The sequence below is a fragment of the Peromyscus californicus genome, unplaced genomic scaffold, assembly GCF_007827085.1.
Source record: "Peromyscus californicus insignis strain IS unplaced genomic scaffold, ASM782708v3 Scaffold_5__1_contigs__length_169319896, whole genome shotgun sequence".
Classification (NCBI taxonomy): Eukaryota; Metazoa; Chordata; class Mammalia; order Rodentia; family Cricetidae; genus Peromyscus; species Peromyscus californicus.
Genome location: NW_026294573.1, coordinates 88,995,510 through 89,018,626, shown reverse-complemented (window position 1 = coordinate 89,018,626; position 23,117 = coordinate 88,995,510). Strand labels below are relative to the sequence as shown.

General features: G+C 39.8%; 1 protein-coding gene and 1 pseudogene across 4 annotated transcripts in view; one reads left to right on the top strand and one right to left on the bottom strand.

Annotated features, from left to right (window-relative positions):
- Positions 1-23,117, bottom strand: part of Ecpas (Ecm29 proteasome adaptor and scaffold) — a 132,934-nt gene that overhangs the window by 12,000 nt on the left and 97,817 nt on the right. For all 4 annotated transcript variants that reach the window (XM_052718417.1, XM_052718416.1, XM_052718414.1 and 1 more), the window contains 13 exons: positions 22,606-22,756; positions 15,961-16,026; positions 14,672-14,761; positions 13,227-13,293; positions 12,438-12,529; positions 12,295-12,361; positions 11,951-12,142; positions 11,225-11,433; positions 10,474-10,517; positions 10,185-10,377; positions 8,616-8,754; positions 6,351-6,456; positions 4,639-4,727 (listed from right to left, as the gene is read on the bottom strand). In XM_052718417.1, the coding sequence (XP_052574377.1) occupies positions 4,639-4,727; positions 6,351-6,456; positions 8,616-8,754; positions 10,185-10,377; positions 10,474-10,517; positions 11,225-11,433; positions 11,951-12,142; positions 12,295-12,361; positions 12,438-12,529; positions 13,227-13,293; positions 14,672-14,761; positions 15,961-16,026; positions 22,606-22,756 (1,505 nt within the window). The remainder of the gene's footprint in view (positions 1-4,638; positions 4,728-6,350; positions 6,457-8,615; positions 8,755-10,184; positions 10,378-10,473; positions 10,518-11,224; positions 11,434-11,950; positions 12,143-12,294; positions 12,362-12,437; positions 12,530-13,226; positions 13,294-14,671; positions 14,762-15,960; positions 16,027-22,605; positions 22,757-23,117) is intronic.
- Positions 21,905-22,499, top strand: LOC128097729 (60S ribosomal protein L17-like; annotated as a pseudogene).

Here is a 23,117-nt window from a genome sequence, read left to right as displayed (position 1 = left end):
ACTAACTTACACCAGTAACACATGCCTTTTCATTTAATCAGATAACTTGTCAAAAAGGAACATCCCCAAAAAACCTTGGGGAAAGGCTTTTGTTTTTGTCTTTTAGGAGAATGAAGGTTAAGGAATTTGAAGAACACTGGACAAATGAGACAACTGAAGAAAAGGGACAAATCATCTATCCTAAGAAACAGAGTGAAATGGCATATGAGTATGTTATCTAAAAAAATTTTATGTCTTCCTAAATGTTTGTTTCTGCTTTTCTTTAAAGATTTAACATTATTTAACTTCTAATAGTCCCAGTTCAATTAAAATTTAAAGCTGACTTTGGAGTTGGAGAATGGCTCTCTCCTTCTTTAAACTCAAGCATGTTGTTAAAAGGAAAATGCAAACTCCCTGTATCATGCCAGAAGAAAAGAGCCATCTTCTGCTATGGGACAGGAGAAAAGCCAAATTAATTTAGGGACTATTCTATTACGAATCTCAACTCTTTGATTCTATTCTGATTCTTTAAACTTTTCTTAAAGTATGAATTTTATATCAAAATTTATAAGATCAATATATATAGATATATATACACTTTAAACTTTGTTAAGATATAAATGGTCATATAGAGTACTAACTAATTCTAAAAAGTCGCATATATAGTCTTTGTGTTCGAGTCTCTTATCAGTTTTTTGCAGGAAATCACGGTTAGGCCTAACATCAACTGAAGTCTCCAGGAAGAAGATGGGGCCCCACAACAACAACAATTCCACGTGGACAATAATAACATCACTAAGCTGACAAACATCATCTACAGATCAGCTTTGAACTACAAAGTGCTTAGCAATTTTGAGAGAGCTAGCTGAGATGATCCAGTCTCAAAGACTACTTGAATAAGGATTTGAGATAAACCCTGAATTTTGGCATTATACACAGACTGGATAACGAAGGATATATTTACTTTTCCTAGAATTTGACAATTAACCTAAAATTTTTCTTTCAGGATAAAGATACCTTCGCCCATACCCAGCAGGAAGCAATTTCAAGAATACGACGCCCACATTCCCAAACAGGTGGTGTGGGGCGGTTGGTTTTTTTTGGTCTTTTTTCTTTTCTTTTTTTTTTTTTTTGGTTTTTCGAGACAGGGTTTCTCTGTGTAGCTTTGCGCCTTTCCTGGAACTCACTTGGTAGCCCAGGCTGGCCTCGAACTCACAGAGATCCGCCTGGCTCTGCCTCCCGAGTGCTGGGATTAAAGGCGTGCGCCACCACCGCCCGGCCTTTTTTGGTCTTTTAATGGGTTTTGGGTCTGGGATAATTTTCATTGATTAGGGGGGTTGGTTACAAGTTGCTGTCAAGGGTTAGGAAAAAGGCTAAGCAAAGGAGATTAGATTTAAGGTTCTTATTAAAAAAAAAAAAAGAAAGAAAAGAAAAATGTAAATACTTTACATTGGATTGGATTGTTTTATATTGTATATAAATTATATATATTGAAATTGATATTGTTAGAAAATGTTATATATATTTTTTAATTGTACCATTCATCTAACAATGTAATGCAATTTTCTGATCCTTGAATGTTATTACCAACTATTAGGATATAAAGAAATGAAAGTTAGTAGTTAGACATTATAATAGAACTTGTAGTTATATTAGGTATGTTTTCAAGACTGAGTAGATATATTTTAGATAGACAGGTTATCTTCAAACCCTTCAGAGATCTACAGAATATGGCATTTAAAATGTTTTAATAACTTAGAAAATTTCTTTTTTGTTATGACTATGAGACATGTCAGCTCCTGGCAGTACCAATCTACTTCAGAGAAAATATGGGCATTGAAGAAACTGTATATGGAGTTAGCTTTCATTGTGGCAAAAGTTAGCCACTGAACAACAAAGTATCCTCGAATCAACTGCTGACAAAATGAACAGACAGGACATGAAACAAAGGACTACTGATTCTTGCCAAAACAAGTGTGGTTATGGCTTTATCAAAAGGCATCTTCAGAGGCCAGGACAATATGGCACCATCCCTGAAGTGGCCTTCGCAATTCGGAAAAGGTACAGTGCCCTTTTCTTCGAAGGCAGCTGAACAGGCAGTGGGCCGATGGCCTCTGATGTGCAATGGAACAGCAGCTGAAACAGTTATTCTTGAAGAGTAACTAAGCTCACGCCTCTCAATAGTAGACTGGCATTTGATAGAGGGATATGGAGAAGAATAGGATGCTGAGATGAAGCCATATATACACAGCCAAGAAGCATGGACAGCTGAATTAAAAAACCATCAACAATTTCCAGAATTTAAAATCCTGAATCATGACATGACACTAGTGGAATTCAGGTGTTTCTGGTACATGGACTACTCTCACTCAATGTGAGGTTGAACTGTTGACCTTGTGTACATCCTACTTCACAAATGAGTCTGTCAGATATGCTAAGCCTACAGGCTGAAGATGATGCCCCAGCACTTCGGAGAAACCTCAGGTGACTGTCCAGACAGCTGGCTGTTTCTGTCAACTCACAAATTTTTTGGAAGTTGCTTGCATGCACTTCCTGTTTTTATTTGTGTTAGCTAATATTATTTCCTTCTTGGGTCTCTGAGGGAGTTGAAGGTTAGTTAGTTATAGTTGAAGATTAATTAGGATACATTTTGGACTTACCAAAATAGGATAGATAATGAAATTATTTTCTCTGAATTTGTCAAATACAAATGGACTAGACATTGTTTAGGTATTTATTACTTGTATATATTGTATATAGTTATTGTACTTTTGTATATAGTTTTTCTTATATTAGTTATAAGTTTTTTCTTTTTTTTCCTTTTTATTAAAATAGAAAAGGGGAAATATGGTGATATTTTATTTGTATTAAAATGTTATTTGTATGTTAATAAATAAAGTTGCCCGGGGGTCAGAGCTATTAGCAAGCCATAGGAAACCAGGGCAGTGGTAGCGTACGCTTGTAATTCCAGCACTTGGTAGGCAGAGCTGGGTAAGTCTCTGTGTGTTCAGGGATACAGCCATTATTGGATACACATGCCTTTAATCTTAATACCAATCATGGAAAACCTGGAGGCCTATACAGACAGGCTGTGAGGAGGCGGTCATGTGGCTGGGTTTACAACCAATGAGAAGGCAGGACAGGAACTCTATATAAAGACTTTAACACAGGGGTAGCTCTGGTTCGGAGAGGTAGGACCACCGCAGGAGGAAGGGTAAGGTTTTAGCTCTTAGCTCTGACCTCTTGGCTTTCTTCTTTGCATTGGTTCTGTGTTTCTTATTTAATAAGAAGGTTGGATACATCTACAGGGTGTGGTGGTTCACGCCTTTGATCCCAGCACTCTGGAGGCAGAGGCAGGAGGATCTCTGTGAGTTCAAGGCCAGCCTGGACTAGAGAGTGACTTTGAGAATACCCAAGGCAACAAAGAGAAACCCTGTCTAGAAAAGAAAAAAGAGGGAAAGAGAGACTATAAAATTATGACAATTATATTTAATATGTGGTCCTAGGTTATATTTTAATGAAGAGTTGAAGGGAATGTGAGATCCTACAAAAACAATTACTTAAGATTTACAATATGAATAAGAAAAAATTGATAAAAGAATACTGCATCCATGAAATATTGTATATATTTGATAACTATACTGTTATTATAAAAAGGAATATACATTCAAGAATTTAAGAATAAAGGTACATGTTATAATCAATATACTTTTGAAGTGCTCAGGAAAAAGATACATACAGAAAGAAGCCCCAAAGATAAAGGGAACACAGTGTTCCCTATCCACAGCTAATGGCTCTTGATTAAGTATATACAGGTACTAACTGAACTATTTTAACAGCTGTTTTATAAAACTGGAAACTATTTTTAAATAAATATTTAATGCTAACATAAAGGTACAAACCTAAAATTCTACTGTAATTCCAGATAAAATACCCTTGTTAGGGGACATATAGCAAGCATATAAACAGAACAGTCAGTAATTGTTCCAGAAATCTAGATCCTGAGACTCAGCTCCTTAGTTTTAAAATCAGAGTTACTTTAGCAAAGTGTGATGACTACAGTGGTTTGAACAGGAATGTCCCCCACAGTCTTAAGTGTCTGAATGCTTCGCCCATACGGAGTAGCACTACTGGTGGGTGTGGCCTTGTTGGGAGTAGGTGTGACCTTGTCAGAGAGAGTTTATCACTATGGGGCCGGCAATGAGGTCTCATATGCTTAAGCTAAGCCCAGTGTGGCACTCAGTCTCCTTCTGCTGCCTGCGCATCAAGATGCAGCTACTTCTCCAACACACTGCCATTTCCCACTATGATGATAATGGACTGAACCTCTGAAACTGTAAGCCAGCCCCAGTTAAATGTTTTCCTTTAAAAGAGTTGCCTTGGTCATGGTGTCTCTTCACGGCAATAGAAATCATAACTAAGACAGTGACACAAACTATAATCCTAGCTACCTGGGTGACTGAGGCCATAAACTCAATCCCAACCTAGGTAGCAGAGAGACCCTAACTCAAAACAAAAAAGGGGTGAGGATGTAGCTCAGTGGTAGGGTGCCTGCCCAGTAGCATACATGAAGGACTGTGCCTGACCACCAGCACCAGCACCAAAAACAAAATAAACAACAGCAACAAAAAACTACTCAAGATCTAGTTACTCACTCACCTAAAGAATAAGTAATTGATTTACAAGTTTCAAGAAGAATTTCAGCCAGAGCTTCAGGATCTGCATGTTCTTCTTCCAAAAGCATTAACCTATAAACATGAAAGTGATATACAATATTACTCATAACGAACAGTTTTAAAACTTTCCTAGCATAACTTCTATCTGAACATATCACTTTATCATGTTACTTCATATACTAGTGGTATCTAAATTAATAAGACTGTGTAAATGTACACAGTGCAGTATTATTGCACTATTAAAAAATGACACCATGAAATTTGCAGGCAAGTGGATGGAACTACAAAAAAATCATCCTGAGTGAGGTAACCCATACCCAGAAAGATAACTATGGTATGTATGTAATTACTTCTATGTTGATATTAGCTATTAAGTAAATGATAACCAAGCTATAATCCAGAGAGGCTAGGTAAAGAGGAAGGGTCTGAGGGGGGATGTATGAATCTTCCTGGGAGGGGAAAGTAGATTTTATAGGCAGACTGGGGACAGGTGGGAGGGGGCAGGGAACAAGGTACAGAGGAGATAGGATAGAGGGAGAAGAGGGCGGAGAGAGACGGCTAGAACTGAGGGGCATTTGCGGGGTGGTGTGGAAACCTAGTGCAGTGATAACTTTCTGGAATCTATGAAGGTAATCTTAATGAGGACTCTTAGTATTGGGGGATAAAGAGTCTCAACTGGTCATCTCTTGTAGCCAGGAGAGGCTTATGGGACTGGGCTGCATTCAACTGAGCTGTTGGCCAAGGTGGGTGCCATGGAAATCTCCAAACAACTCAGGCTGTTGCCAAGACAAAGGGTTGCTCTCTATAGAGAGTGGGGCCCCACTGCCCAGGACAACACCCACACAACTAATTGAGCATAGAGACATTGAGCTGGTGTCTACATGGAGCCTTCACTCCTATGTTCTAGTCTCTTTGGTGTGGAAAGGTACTCTGCAGTCTACCAAAAGAGAAACGTGGATGTCAACCTAGCCACTAAACTTTGACCTACTGCAATCTGTCCTGCTTGCAAAATACACTAGGGCATTGGTAGTACAGAACTTGTCTGATTTGACAGAAGCAGATGGGAACAGATGCAGAGACTCACAGCCAGACATTATGTAGAGAGAGAGTCTAAATGAGAAGTCTACATCAGACCACCTCCTTCGGAGCTCAGAGAATCCCTCAGAAGAAGAAGTGAAAAGACTGTAAGAGCCAGAGATGAAGGACACCAGGAGGACAAAGCCCTCTGAATCAACTAAGCAAGGCACATATGAGCTCACAGAGACTGAAGCAGCAAGCACCCGGCCTACATGGTCTACACCAGGTCTCTGTGTCTATACTATAGCTCTTAGCTAAGTATCTATGGGACCCCTGACTGTGAGACCGAGTGGGTCTCTGGCTCTTGTGCCTCCTGCTCTTGGGACTCTTCCCCTCCTGCTGGACTGCCATGAACAACTCTGATATGATAGATTTTGCTCTGTCACTTTTGGTTGTTCTCTCAGAAACCCTGCTCTTTTCTAATGAAAGACAGAGAGGGAGTGGATCCAGAGGGGAGGGAAGTGGGAAGGCACTGGGAGAGTAGACGGAGGGGAATCAATCTATAATCAGGATAACATTGTATGAGAAAAGAATCCATTTTCAATAAAAATGTATAAATGTTAAGACTTCCATTCAATAGGGAAATAAAATAAAAACCTGGATCATGAAGCAAATTACCCCTGGAAAAAGGCGTTCATCGACTGGAGGACACCGAGCTGCACTTTCCATGTGCTGAGTCTCAGTCGTTCACACATCAGTTTGCACAGCTCCTGACGGTAACAGCCTGAGAGGAAGATGAAGGGACAGAGGAGGAAATATGTACAAAGGTGAAAGATGACAAAGGAGGAACAGAGAAAAGAAGATGCAGCATTAAAAGAAAGACAAAAGTGGAAGAATATGAGGGCCAATAAATGCCTTTAAAGGACATGGAATTTTCTCCAAACTCTTAGCAGGATTTTCTATCTAATTTCCAAAAACATTTCCGTGATCAGAGCCCCCTACACACACACACACACACACACACACGTGAGTTTGTCCTAATGGTTTGCTGTTGAGGCATTGTGTCTTCCACAGAGTAGAGGCCGCAGATTAGCCACACTTGTAAATTCCCTTAAGGAAACCAAAAAGTGCAGAAGAACCCTCGAGCGCCCTCTAGAGTCCTCGGCCAGCTACAAGTTGATTAACAATCAGTCTTATATCATAAACTAGTCCCAATCACAAGTGTCTCCATCATTAGACAATTACTATTATCCTAGTAGATAGGAATATAAACTCAACAAAAAATGAAAAATTGATAGGAGTTGGCTTTAAATGCTTAGAACAGGGCTTTCCAAACTTCTGATGCTGCAATATGACATCATTTTCAACATGTTGGGCCACATTCTTATCTACCCTGGGGACAAATGTGGCCAATGAGCCATAAGTTGGATACCTACTATAAAATTTATAAGGTTTAAATATAAAACATAAGGAGTAAAAATTCTATCCTGATTACTTCATAACAGTTTGTGATTTGTGTCTCTACTTCAAAGAGACACAAAAAAACAGAAATTACAGCTGATACTGTGAAATGTGAGAAGCTAGTATGCAACACTGATATTCTGAAACAAAATGCTTGGCTCTCTGCTCAGAAACTGGTAAACAAATGTACATCTCTCTGTCTTGTGTTAAAGTCTTATTTATATTGTTACCTTTCTTATGGAATTCCCTACTTTAACTTTATCTAGCTATTAAGCAAGTTAATCAAGCAATCTGACGTCCACTATAGTTCATAACACCACTCACAAATGGATAGTTTCTTTTGAGAAATTCCTCATGCTACACAAAGAATGATGGGCTCAAAGAAAATATTATACCTGAGTTAACATATACAAATAATTAATACAGAGATGTTCATTGGGACAAAATGTAGTTCCCAGAATAAGACAAAATATTAAGCATTTGCTTAAATTTAAGGCCTTGTCAATGGGCTATAACTATAACTTGAACCAATAATCACAGCTTACTATTTAATCCTTTGTAAGTATATGTTTAGTTCTGAAAATTTCTGCCCTGAGTTTCTCAATAAAATAACTATCGCTTGCTTACTGAAGACTTGATAGCAAGGCCAGCAATTTTGAAAGGAAGGAATTCTACTAATATTGTAGACTTCTCAGAAAAAAAAACTATGAACCTAAATAAGAGTAACAAAACTAATTTTATAGTCAAATATCTACATAAAATGCATCATGGTTGTTATAAAATCAACTGTAACCCCCAACCTTCTTGTATTATACAAAACGACACAATATTTAAAGGAATCATATGATCCTAATCTAATCTCCTTACAAGAGATCTGGACACAGCAACACAGAAGGAAGCCATGGGAAGATAGGAAAGGCAACTATTCACAAGCTAAGTGGAGAAGTCTCAGAAGAAGCCAACCCTACCAACAACTTGATCTTGGACTTCTATCCATCAAAACTGGAAAAAAAAAAATCTGTTCTTTAAACCATCCAGTCTGTGATAGTTTTGTTTTAAAGATATATTTTACTTTTATTTATTTATTTTGTGTATAAGTGTTCTGTCTAGATGTCTATCTGTGCACCACATGGCTGCCTGGTACCCTTGGAAGCCCTGGGACAGGAGTTACAGACTGTTGTGAGCCAACATGTGAGTGCTGGAAATCAAACTCATTGGGTCCTCTGGAAGAGCAGCCACTGAGTGTGCTAAACCACTAAACTTTCTCTCCAGCCCCCTGTGATACTTTCTTATAGTATCTCTAATAATACAGTGATCCATGTACGTATTTGCTGATGTAAGAGTAAAATGGATATAGGATAATTCTCACTATTAATACTCAGACTATATAAAGATTATTACTAAGCCATGCAGAAAAATCTGTGTTCCTGCTAAGTGACTTCTAGTTACAGTGCTTCTACGAATCTGTGTTCCAGTGCTTACGTTGAGTTTCTGGATTCCTGGGCCATGCTTTGCCCAAGCTCTCAAAGGCACCCAACAAAGACTCCAGCTGCAGCTCTCTTTCCTTATCATTTTCATCTTCAGCTTTGGTGCTCCGGATTCCCATGCTTTCAAGTGAGTTCTAGGACATTTCAAAGAAAAGAAAAGAAAATTCTAGTACTTCCTTCCTCCAAGTTACAGTTATATTATTGAAACAATCAGAGTGTAGAACAGGAGATATTAACCAAGAACCAAACGCTGGTCTTCTACCATGAGTTCTTCTGTTTGCAGTAAGAGAATATTTATTTCTAATAAACTTGAGAAATACTTTAATTTGTAAATGAGAGTGGAAAAAATACTGCACATGTACTATATTGAGTATAACCTAATAAGACTTGTATTTGAATCAAGAGAATTAAAGATAGGAAGAACTTGGCAATGTTCCAAACACAAACTCTTAAAAAACTGGTAAAGAAGCCAGAAGTAATTCAACCGGCTAGCAGGCAATATAATCCACTTAAAATACAAATCTCCAAAATCCATACATTATCACAGAAATACCTAAAACAGCCTTATTACTGAAAGAAATCAAATATATGAATTAAGAGCAACACAAGAAAATATCTCATGCTTTAAAAATAAGTAGATCAGGCCAGGCGTGAGAGCACATGCCTTTAATACCAATATTAATATTAATAATTATAATATAATAATTATAATAATATAATATAATATAATAATACTTAATATTAATAAATAAATACTTTAATACTTTGTCAGGAGACAAAGGCAGGTGGATCTCTGTTTAAGGCTATTCTGGTTTACAAAGCTACATGGTGAGTTTCAGGACAGCCATCACTATATAATAAAAAGAGCCTGTCTTAAAACTAACCAAAACAAATAGACCAACTATATCCCTCTTTCCTTATGATGCCCACTTTATTAAAAAATGAGTACTTTGGTTTCCAAACTAAGCCAGTCATTTTTTTTCAACCAAAATTTCCCCTAGGACAATGCAAAGGTGAACTATATAACACATTCTCTTCCTCCTTGACTTCATACTAAATGACTACTTGGCATCTGCACATGTAGCAAGGTAGAGTTTACTATGGCAGAAGCTGTTCACTATATAGGTACTCTCTTCCTCCTCCCACAGGTGGAAAAAGGGTGCCCATATGAAAAATTACCTTTCCCAGCCTCATCTGCTGCCAAACGGGGCTATATGGTTAAGAGTGCTGGCCAATGGAACATGAATCAAAGTGTTATGTTTCTGTTTCCAGAACTTTTCTTGAGAGAAATATGCTTACTTATTAGTTATATGCTTACTATTACCCTAACTTTATCTCCTCTGTCATCTGCCTGAGACCCAGATAAACCATAGATCATGAGGATAATGTATAAATGGGATCGTTGAAGACTTCAGGGGCTTCCAACTATCAAGTAAGACAACTTGTATCTTATTTGAGGCCGTAATATTTTCAGAATTTTCTGACACTTTACTGCTAAACCTGTCCTAATAAAAACACATGACCAGGACAGAGGAAAACCTAGGGTGATATAGGTAGCCATTACCTTCTTGATGAGGGGTATGACAATGTCAGAAAACTCCTGGAACCTGTCTTCTTTGGTGGCTTTCAAAACATCAGCTGCACAGCTGATTGCTACAATCTTATATTTCAGATTCTCTTTGCAACACTCCTTCAAGACGGCCTGAAGAATTTCATTTGTGGTGGGTTGATTGGGTACAGACTTTTCCAACTCTGTACTATAGAATCCATAGAAAAACATCAGAATGGTTAAGAAAAGCTTCAGTTTTAAGCTTCCCATTAAGAAAAGGTATGTTCACTAAGAGAACATTTACCTGCAAGCTGTCACCACACAGGCAATGGCTTTTAGTAGTTCTTCCTGATAAGTTAAAGATGAAGACATACTATTAAAGCTACATGTCACATTCTTTGCACTATGACTACAATCACCCCATTGAGAATTTTACAACCACCACAACAAAAACTAACATTTATGCACTTATGCACATTACTGAATTCTGCCCAACCCATGAATCTCTAATTCATAAAGGCCCAAGAATTGGTAACCAAGGTCACCAGGCAATCCACTATTACGACCATAAGCAATACTGTGGTGGCCACTAGTGACCTTTACAAAACTAACTACAAATACTGCCTCAATCTCATGTTTTCCACGGAACACCCAATATACATATTTTTTTATCGCTGTTTTTTATAAAAAGTTTCCAATTCTCAAGTCCCAGCAATGAGCATCTTTGGTGCCAAGATTAGACGCAGTTCAGTGTACTCAATTTCATATATGGCCAATTCTGGCTCTACTGAAGATCAGTGGGCACAAAATGGTGATCTGGTTTAAGAGGTAACTTGTAAGCCTAAATATGTAAAACATACCAATCTCCAAAATTACTATGCTTTACTCAAGAACACATGGGACATATTTTGATATAAAATGCCACAGATAATTAGGCAAAATCTTCCACTAGCTAGAAAACCTTGCTGCAAAAATAATCCAAAGTCACATCAAATCAGATTCCTAGTCTATATGAAGATGCAGTCCCAATTCTTTAACATGAATGGTTCTTTTACCTTTCCCGCCCATGTTCTTCCAGCCAGGCCTTGCACCAAAGCACTCAGTATCATTCCCAGATGTGGAGGTACTAGAGAGCTTGTTTGTTTCGCAATTGATGCCATAGCAATTGCACCCTGGGCTTTCATTTTCCAAGACGGCGACTGTAAAGCCTTCTGGGTAATAGTAATCAACTCCTGCAGGTATAATCGAATACCTCCAAAGGAGCCTACATTTAAAAAAAAGACAAGTTAAAACACCTCTCAAGTGACAGGAAAAATTTTTAAAAATCATTTTTAAATGTAAGTCAGTGCCATCTGTCTAAAGCAGTGACTGTCAACTGGTAAAACACAGCACCGGCTAAAGGGAGAGACAGCAGGTAGTGCAACTTCTTTTTGTAACAGCAGGAATTCATGAACTTAGACACACTGTCAGGGATGTGATTAAAAAAGGTCATCATCAGTATGTGTATCAAGGTTAAAAACACAGCTCTATACAATAGTCCTCTAAGACCACATAAGATCACAATTACATGCAACACACAGTTTCCATTCTCTCACACAGACAGCAACAAGTCAAGGAGAAGAGCTCTGAGTGGCACTTTGCAAACTTTGAAATTGGGATGTGCTAAAAATGAAATGTGACACACGTTCAAGTCCTTGGAAAATTATTACTCAACAATGTGAGTCAAAAATTCCAGCTGTGTTCCTAAGAAACACATTACTTTGCAGCCACCATTTACTAACCAGGTACATTTTCCTGCCATACTTCAGTCCACAAATTACACTCTTCTTTTTCAGATTTCTCCTCATCAGCAATTTCATGCATGCCTAGAAACGCCAAGGGCAGAACTTCTTTGGCATGGTTCTTCAACACATCAGGACTGTATCTTCCAATTGCATGAATAGTCAAAGCACAAGCGGTCTTGTAAATAGGTTCTCAAGAGAAGAAACCAAAATTCTGTCAGCATTTACTATTTTTTAGGGTAAATGATCTAAATAAACCAATTTAAAATGTTTCTACCAGAACGCTATAGTTTACTTGGTTAATATATAAATTTAAAATGACATAAAAAGAAAAAGAAAGGTACCTTCTTTCTCCATGTACCAGCCATTGAGCTTCTGTAGCAGTTTTTCAGTGCTGCTGTCCCGTGAAGTCTGAAAAACAAATAACCCTATTCACTCCTTTATAATTCCCAGAGCTGTACTTAACTGAGTGAGAAATTCCACTCACCCGAACTAAATGGCCCATGGCGAATGCACAGGATTTCTGAATTACACTGTTCCGATCTGTCAGACCACTAAGCAAAGCACTCATAAGTTTACCTACAGAAAAAAATAAAAACATCAATTGTGTGGTTGGTCAAATATTTTGTTACATCCCCAGGACTAAAAAAAACCCATAATCCTGAAATTAATCAGATTTACTAAATAGTAGTTTAGATCTTTTGAATATTACTTGTACTATCTACTTTCTTTCATTTGAAAAACTAAAAATTATAGCTTCCACAATGAAATTTTTCCTCTTTTCCTCTAAATTTTATTTTATTTTATTGGGGGGGTGGAGTTGCAAGGGCAGAGGGTGAATACAAAGGGACCAGAAATGAATGGGATTGAGATGCATGATGTGAAAGACACAAATAATAAAGTTTAAAAAATAAAATTAAAATTAAAAATTAACCTCTGTCCAGAATATTGTGGAAAATACAAAACTGAGAGCTATATACAGAAACCCCACCAGAACCCTATCTAGAAGAGAAAAAAAAAAGCTCATGTAAAGTTAGCTATAAATAGTTTTTTAAAAAGTGTGTGTGTCGGGGGGGAGTTCTTCAGAATCAAAGGTACTTTTACCTCTTTACATCACTGAGAAACTTACTTGTAAGACAATAAAAGCTTGCTAACAAAATGACTGGGTCAGGTTTGAGTAGAGGCCAAGCAAACAAGCATGTCCAAATAATTTTCCTTTTTTAAAAGTCTGAAATAATAAACACAGCCATGAAAAAGTGTCATATGACAAACTCACCTGAGTGGGGCGTTAGGTCCTGGGGACACTGAGTAGTCAGAGACACGATGACACTGGCACAGCCTCCCTTTAAGGTCACAAAAACAAAGGTCTAAATTTCATGTCACAATATTCTATCAAGCTACTTCTTTTAGGCACCAACAACTTAAAGATAAAACACATTAAGTCCAATCGCTGCTCTGGGATTCAAAATAGAAAAAGAAAAACATTTTAAACTAGTTATACAGAGATTATTGTTTTAGGAACAAGAACTTAAGGCACTGTGAATAACAAAGAAAACAAGCATAACTCTCAGAATGAGACGTGTCACAAACAATTGTATTAACATTTCCATTTCTAGAAATTTCCAAATAAATCAGTTTATATGTGTCCAAACAGAAGAATGGTTCTTTATTTAATATCTTTTCAAAAGCTGAAAAGTCAGATGTCCTTTGTTTGACTAAAATACAGGATGTATTGCCACAAGCAGAGTATCACATACCCCTTACAGAACACGATGTGGAAGATATGCATACAGAGAATACACAGGAGGGGAACACTCAGAAAGATAAACAGCTGTTTTCTCTGCAAGGTAAAACTACCAGTGTTTGTATTTTTAACTTTCTCCTGATTTATAAATGTTAATTAGAACTGAAGTCATTTTGTCAGGAGAAGAAATGAGTTATTTCTTTTAAAATGGGACGAAGCTGAGTGTCAGGACACACACAGCCCCAGTACTGCCAAGTCTGCGGCAGGAAGGCAGTGTGGGGACACCGCAGAGTGAGATTTGCTCTAAAATAACAACAACAATGAATTTAACAGTAGGAAAAAAAAGTAAGCAGATGAAGGCAGTATCTGACCTTTTTAAGTGTCTCAAAAAGAAATTATTTTTCTACCCAAACACTTACTCTTACATGAAAATTTCTAATCATTATCTAAAATGATTACTCCTTGAAAGATGAGTGAGCTTCTTCATTAACTGGTAACGACAGAAAATCCAAAAACATTTACATGACAACCAGAAACAATTCTACTAAAAACAGTAAGACAAGCAGAGCATGACAACATGTAAGAAAGTATACAAGCATGGTGCCTGTAATTCCAGCACTAGGAAATATAGGCAGAAGGATCAAAAGTTCAACCATGTCCTCGGCTATATAGGAAGTATGAGACTGGACTAGGCTATAGGAGACCTTGTCTCAATAAATAAATAGATAAATAAATAAATAAATAAATATGTGTTATGTGGCTTCCACATACATGTGCATGGGGTGTACACACACATATACACACACTATTGGTATGGTGGCACATGCTTGCAATATGTCTTCCAATATTAGGAGGTCGAAGACAGGAGGACTACCATGAGGCCAGGCTATGCTATATAATGAGTTGAAGGGCCAGCCTTAGCTACATGACAACTTGTCTTTAAACACACAAACATACACACATACACACAATCTTACCTTAGTTCCAAGACCTACACCACTTCTGATCAGTTCACATAACCTAGGAACTAGCTCGCCCAGCACCGAAACATCAAGATATTGCAGGCACTTTGAGAAAATAATAAATACAAAGGCAACATTTAAAACACCCATGTCAAATATACACTTATTGTATTTAACATAAAGTTGAAAAATCACTACTTTGATTTTGCTCCAGCTGAATTATTTAAACTACCACAGTACTACAAACAGAAAATTCACTCACTAATGGTTCAACATTTTTAAATACAGAATAAAACAAAATAATGAAGAAAATCAATTTACTAAAAGAGAAAAGAAATGATTGCTTGCCTAAGAATAAAGGATCTCTCTTTAAATCTCCCTCTATCAATCTATATCTAATGTAAAATGCCTAGGTTAAAACCTCCAAAGTGGGTCTAGCCTTCTAGACCCCAACTAAGTCAATTTCTTATATGACTTCACCAATGCTTGTTATAATCCTTAAAATGCAAGCACACATTCAGTATTTATGACTATCTCCAAGTGATGTTTGCTAACTACTCCTATCACTTTCCCCAGTAACACAACTAAAATGTAAGAATCTTAGACTAACTATCGGCAACACTTCCCAGTAGACATTAAAACCTTACTCTTGTCCAATTTGTGGCCTACTTAGCAAACAATTCCCAGGAGCCTGCAAGCTCTTAATAGTCACTACAAAAATGCCCAAACGGTGACTCTGTCAAGACTCTGAGAACTGCAGAACTCAGAACCTCAAAGCCCCATGAATTCTTCACTACAAAATGTTCTGACATCTGAAACACATCAGTATTGCTCAGTTTCTGCCACCTATCTTCTGTGCTACCTACTTCATTAAGATACCTTTAAGCTTACACCATCAGGGTCCTTTCCAAAGAAATTTCTCAGAGGCAGGCAAAAAGTAATGATAATAATAATAAAATAAATAACACACCTCTGAATCTTTCTAAAATAAGCAGACTAAAAGATAAATCGATATAGATTTATAGATAGATCTCTTAATATGTTGTTTTCCATGTAACACAAATTTGGACTAATTCTGCTACCGAGAAAATTTACTCCTATTAGTAATTAAGAAAAATGCCCATAAATACGTACAGTTTTTATATACCAGTTAAAAACTTACAATTTTCAAAAGAAAACACTGCATTCACAGTATTTTATGAAGGCATTCCCCTTCAGCTTGTTTCATGTTACACAGCATAAAGTCTGAAGAACTGCACTTCAAGAGAAGCCAATGAGCTTTTCAATTGTATTTGGAAACTCACCATGTTGACTGTCTCCATCATGGGAGAGGACTTGGCGGCAGTGAGCCGAGCACTGTCCATTACAACCTAAAGAGCACAAACTCGAGTCACTCAGGACATTTCATTAATTATGAATTAGGCACATAAACTCCAATTAAAGGGTCTTATTTCCAAATTAAAGGCATTTAAATAAATAATCACTAATGAACCCAGGTGAAATTCTAATTCTAGTATCTTCTGACCTCACGTAACAATTTAACTGTACAATGAATATCTCCCTAAAGGTCAGAAATTCAGACAACAGTTAGAAATAAACAAAACAGATGGGCAGTGATGCATCACGAGTACACTGTACGCTCAGCATGCATAAGGCCCTGGGATCAATCACTAGAACTACACAAAATGAACTAATGCATTCACTTACTAACAAATATACTATGGCTCTACTCAAGTCAATAGGCCTTCTTGGGGCTCAGGTTCTCTATCCACTTAAAAAGAGAATACATGAAATTTCTACACAACAAAAGTTGTCTAAGCAAAAAAAAAAAAAAAACAAAACAAAAACAAACAGTGCATGTGTGTGTGTGTAATTCATTTAATTCTTTAACTTTATAATGTGGATTCATATCTACAAAGATATTTTAATAAAATTATGCTAGGGGAAATCACTATCCAGAGAAAGAAAGGCATGCAAAAGTGATCTGCTAAGGTTTGCCAAGCATGGACAGAATTTATGCTCCCTAATTCTCAATCCCTAGTAAGCACTGTACAGGAGGTGGCAACCCTACTACTGAAAGGAAAGAATAATGAATAAAGAAAGCCCCCACACACTCACAGACTTGGGTCTGCAGGGCTCACAATCAACCAGGAGACTGCCCAGCGCCAGAGGTATCATCATACCAAGTACTGCTGGAGGTCTCTAGGCCCGGGCATGGGAGAGAGGAAAGGCAACAGCTCCGTGCCATCCCTTACGGCTGGGGTGGGCAGTACTCAACCAAGTGCCATCTGTAACCCAACCAAAAGCCCTGGCACTGGGTGGTTGGGTACCATCGTGGTGAGACAGTACAGGGTAGGGAGGTGGAAGAGAGGGAGAGGAAGAATGGTTTGTGGGCTGGAGGAGAGGCAGATCTGGAAAGGTGAGGTAATAAGGAATGGGCAGACATGGATGGCCAGCTGGCAACCCAAATCTAGGAAGGTATCTGGGCCAGGACTATGACCAAGGGCCAGGTCTTGATCCGGGGCCCCAGAGCAGCTGGGGGCCTATGCTGATGTTATCACTAGGGATCATGCAGGGGCCTGCGGTCTGAGCTGCCACCGAGGGCCACTTTGGTGTCCAAGGGTCACACTACTGTGGGGGCCATGCTGATCCAGGTGGCCTGTGCTACCATCTGGGACCACGGTGACATCCAGGCCTGGGCTGCTGCCTAGGACCATGTCTGAGTCCACAGTCCTACCACAGCCAGGGTCTGTGTTGATGTCCATGGCTCATGTTGTCATCAAAGGCTACATAGATGCCCAAGGTCTGGGCCACAACCTATGGCCACAAGGGTTTCCAAGAGCTGTGCTGCCACCAGGGACATCCTGATCTGAGTGGCCTGTGCTGTCACCAAAGACTACAATGTCATCAGGGTCAGAGTTACTGCACAGGGCCATGTCTGGGTCTGTGGCCCTACAGTGGGCAGGGTCTGAGTTGATGTCCAGGGCTTCTGTTGTCACTGAGGTCCATGTAGATGACTGGGATCTGGTCAGCCACCTCAGACCACGTCAGTGTCTGAGGAATGAGCAGCGCTCAGGGCAATGCTGATCTGGGTGGCCAGTGCTGCCATGGAGATTTCCTGGCAGGGGCCACCGCCTAGGGCCATGTCCGTGGCCCCAGGAAGGCCAGGGTCTAGGTTGGTGTTTGTGGCTCCAGCTGCCACTGAGGGCTCTGTGGATACCCAGGGTCTGGCCACCACTTGGGGGCCATGCTGTTGTCGGGGTCTTGTTGATCTGAGTGGCCTGTGCTGCCACGGGGGTGGTGTGTGTCTGGCCTGAGCTGCTGCCAAGGGCTATGTCTGAGTCTGTGGTCCTACTATAGCTGGGGTCTGTGGTGATCCATGGCCTGTGTTAGCACTGGAGTCACTGGAACCATGCTGTGCTGAGCCAGCCACACCCCTCACTGGCCCTGCGATGGCTGGTCCTGCCTCTTACCGGATATTGCAGCAGGCAAACTGGCCCTATCCCTCGGGGGTGAGTCTGCCTCCACACTCAGGAAAGATGGCCCCACCACCCACCATAGGCATGCACCTCATCTGGAAGCATACTACAGCTGATCCTGTGGTCAGGGATGCAGGTGAGCCAACCCTGAGGGTGTGAGAGCAGGAGAGCTGACCCCACCTCATGCTCCCTACAGCAATCCAGAGAGAGGGCCTTGCACCTTGCCTGGGCAAAACAGTGGAGCGGGCCCTGGCAATAGGGCCCAAGACAGGAGAACTGGCCCTACTCCTTGCTGTAGGTACATTGGATTAACTAGTCAAGACAGTGCTGGAGAGCTCATCCAGGTAGTGATGATGAGGGAAAGCTAGTGAGCTGACCAACCCAGCTACCACCCAGGCCCAGAGCCAGGGCTATTAGTTGGCCCAGCCCAACATCCACTAAATCCAGTGTGAATTGTTGGAGCATGTGAAGGGGATGAATCTACAGATCCAAAACAGCAGGATCCCCATGACACAAACAATAGGATATCCAAGAGGAGCCCCAGTGAGAGCCCATTATCAACAGGATAGCAGAAGCCCGAGGTCTCCAACCAGACTAATTACTTGTGGCAATAAACACTTGCAAGTAAACATGAACAAACTAAAGGGTAAACTGTGTCTAACAGGCCACACTACAGCTTCCATGACAAGACTCTTTCTTTGTTTTTGTTTCTTTGTTTTGTTTGGTTTTTGGTTTTTATTTTAAATTTGGTTTTGATTTGGGGGAGCTTGCAAAGGCAAAGGGCAGATGCAAGGAGATGGGGAGATAAGTGGGATCAGAATGCATGATGTAAAATCCACAAAGAATCAATAATTTTTTTTTAAAAAAAAGAAACAGTATCAAGAGGCAAACAAAAAAGTAATTTATTAGAGATTATGCAAATTAAGAATGAAATAGTGAACTGAGAGAAAACATTGACATCGCATATTACATAGGCCTAACAGTCCTAGTAAACAAACATAAATGCTTTTTTTTAAAAAAAAAAAGGCCGGGCGGTGGTGGCGCACGCCTTTAATCCCAGCACTCGGGAGGCAGAGCCAGGCGGATCTCTGTGAGTTCGAGGCCAGCCTGGACTACCAAGTGAGTTCCAAGAAAGGCGCAAAGCTACACAGAGAAACCCTGTCTCGAAAAACCAAAAAAAAAAAAAAGATCTACGGCCCACCTGATGCAATTCTGCTCAGGTGGGTGCTAGCCACCCACAGGCCAGTCTGGGCATGTAGGTCCCATTATGATGAGCAAATATGTGGTGGAAAAATGGGAGAAAAAAAATAAGTGGGATGGTTTATGTGCTGTGGAAAGAGGCAGAACAACAGAAATGAAGGTGGTGAGGACCAGGCTGCTGCCAAGGACCACGTCTGAGTCCGTCCGTGGTCATCCATGGCCCATAACACCACCAAAGGCCATATGGAAATGTGGGGTCTAGGCCACAACCTGTGGTCTCGTTGGTGTCTGAAAACCATGCCACTGTGGGAATCATGCTGGTGTGGGTGGCCTGTGCTGCTACCCAGGATCCTGGTGTTATTCAAGCCTGGGCTGCTGCTGAGGGCCACATCTGGGTCTGTGGTCCAGCTGCAGCTAGAGTCTGTGTTAATGCCTAAGGCCTCTGTCACCTCAGGGGGCCTTAGGAACCATGTGTGATGAAATCAAAGGGCCATGCTGAACTGGTCTTATCCTTCACTGGCTCTAAGAAAACTGGCCCTGTCTCTTGGTAGACACTACAACAAGAGAGCTGGCCCCCGAACTCGGAAGAGATGGCCTCACCCCTCACCCTGATCCTGATGGCATGGAATAGGGTAGAGGCAGGCAGCCCCAGTGGCCTGGACTGACAAGTTCAGCTACCATCCAAGCCCACACCGGGCCTTGGGTTGACCCACCCTAACATCTACCCCATCTAGGAGCTCATGAAGGGACCGGTCCTCTGGAATGATTACCATCAAAGGAGTTTTGGTGAGAATCCAGTGATGATGGTATATCAGAAACCAGAGGCCTTAAACCAGACCAGCGACTCTCTGCAGTGAACATTTGCTAATAAAGCTGATTGGACAAAAGGGTATACTATGTGACACACCGTGGCTCCCAATTCCACCAGGATGAATGAACAGGTGTTATAGATGGGAAAGATGGAGGAGTGAAGAGTTATTTTTCTTTTTTTGTTTGTTTGTTTGTTTGTTTTTTGCTTAGGCTTGTTTGGTTTGGTTTGATTTTTTTTGTTTTAATTTTCTTTTAGATGGTGCTGCAGGGGTGAGGGGAGGGTATGGGGAGACAGAGAGGTGAGTGGAATTAGGGTGCATGATGTGAAATTCCCAAAGAATCAATAAAGAAATTGTGTTTTTAAAAGAGAGAGGCAGGGAGGGAAGCTAAGCATAGAATAAAGCAAAATTCACAGAAATATATAAATAGCTAACAGGAATTAGGGATTAAAAATTTGTTTTTTTTAAGTATAGGGGAGAGGCAAGTGCAAGGGATTGTGCATGTCCACAAATGTCAGAGTTACAGAAGATTATGAAATGCCCAATGTGGGTGCTAAGAATTGAACTCCAGACCTCTACAAGAGTAGCTAACTACTATGATAGCTCTCTAGCCTCCAAAATTAGGGATTTAGCTCAGTGAGTGCTCCAAGCATAAGGTCTGAGTTATATTGGGGAGGAGGGATAAGAAAGCTAGAGCTAAGAGAATATAAAAAGACAATGGGACAATGTATATAAAAGAAAAATTCAAAATATGTAACAGTAAGAATCTTGCTTATAAGACTGATGCTACTCAACTATTTAATGGTATCAAAGATACAGAGAAAAGGGGGGTTATTATTCTAAAACCTGTTATAAAACCTCCCTACAAAATTATAGCCACCTGACTTTAATATGAATGAATTAAAAAGAAAATAAAACATACAGACATTATGCCCTATTAAATTAAAAATCAGTTACACAACAATAATCAAACTCTGATTTAGTTTTTGTTTTTTTGTTTTGTTTTGTTTTGTTTTTCAAGACAGGGTTTCACTGTGTAACTTTGTGCCTTTCCTGGAACTCGCTTTGGAGACCAGGCTGGCCTCGAACTCACAGAGATCCACCTGCCTCAGCCTTCCGAGTGCTGGGATTAAAGGCGTGCGCCACCACGGCCTGCCTCTGATTTAGTTTTTAAATTGAGTATCTGGTGGCTTTGTAGCTTATGACTATGAAAGAATTTTTAAAAGCCCCAAGAAACTGTTTATAGTGGAGACCTCTAGGGGACTGTTTTCTACCCTTCCAGGTTGCTTTCATTTTTCCTTAATAAATGTGTCATACACAACTTATAAAAAATAACTGATCAAAGACAAAGCAGAACAATTTTAGACCAAAGTCTAGGTATAGATCCACCCCCTAAAAAAATGTAAAAATAATTTTTAGACTGTTAAAATTATGTTAATAAGTTGTCAATTTTAGTCAAGTAGTGTTAGTACATGCCTTTAATATTGGCACTCAGAGGCAGAGGCAGGTGGATCTCTGCAGCCTGGTCTACAGAGTAAGTTTGAAGACAGCCAGGGCTACACAGAGAAACCCTTGTCTCTGCGGGGAGGCGCCGGGGCTGTCGATTTTTATCTGATTAACAAGAAAATATATGAGCTGGACAGGGCTTTCCCCCTTAAAAAAAAAAATCTAAAAAACTAACAAAGAAAATCCATTGCATGTAGTGTTTAAAGAGTGAAAACACCGCTCTTCCTGTAAGCGGCCTAAGGTGACCTGTGAAGATGGTTCGCTACTCGCTTGCCCAGAAAACCCCACGAAATCATGCAAATCAAGAGGTTCAAATCTTCGGGTTCACTTTAAGAACACCCATGAAACTGCCCAGGCCATCAAGGGTATGCATATCTGAAAAGCCACCAAATATCTGAAAGATGTCACTTTAAAGAAGCAATGTGTGCCTTTCCAGCGGTATAATGGTGGAGTCGGTAGGTGCACCCAGGCCAAACAGTGGGGCTGGACACAGGGTCGGTGGCCTAAAAAGAGTGCTGAATTTTTGCTGCACATGCTTAAGAATGCAGAGAGTAATGCTGAACTTAAGGGTTTGGATGTGGATTCTCTAGTCATTGAACACATCCAGGTGAACAAAGCACCTAAGAAGCGCCGACGGACTTACAGAGCTCATGACTGGATTAACCTGTACATGAGCTTCCCCTGCCACATCGAGATGGTCCTCACTGAAAAGGAACAAACTGTTCCAAAGCCAGAAGAGGAGGTTGCGCAGAAGAAGAAGATATCCCAGAAGAAACTGAAGAAACAAAAACTTATGGCACGGGAATAAATTCCGCATAAAATAAATGCAGATAAAAGTAAAAAAAAAAAGAGTGAAAACACCATCAGTTACAGAGTTTGTCTACGGACACTGGATAGATCTTAAGAGTGCTCACACCTCGTCAATACTAACCAACAACTTCTGCTATCAACTCACCTTTTCTTGTTCTGTAGCACGGAGACTCAAATAATTGAGAATTTGAGGCTCCAACACACTTAAGGACTCTAGCAGTGCTGGGATGAGTTTGGGTGCATGTGGTTTCAACATGGCTCCTGCACTTTTGCTGATCTTCACAAGGGTGTTAATGCTAGACACACAGAACACAAACTCTGAGTCTTTTTACCAAATATAAGAAGTTCTACAATCTAATCATGAGGATGTTCTGCAGTTGCATTCAGGTATATACTCATACGGTTTAAAGCCTGATCCAGGCAAGTAGGAAGTGGGGTTTCTGGTTATGACTGAACCCAGGTCTGTTGGCACTTAAAAAAATTACAGATATTTTTAAACAAGCACACATAAAACATAGAGAGGTCCAAGGTGAAATTCCTTGTCCTCTTTACCTATTTCAACCATTAGTGACAATGGCCAATTTTACTTCATTTGTAATCTCTTCATACATTTAAGTACAATTTCCCCCCTGCTTTGTATTGCTTTAAGCTAATAAA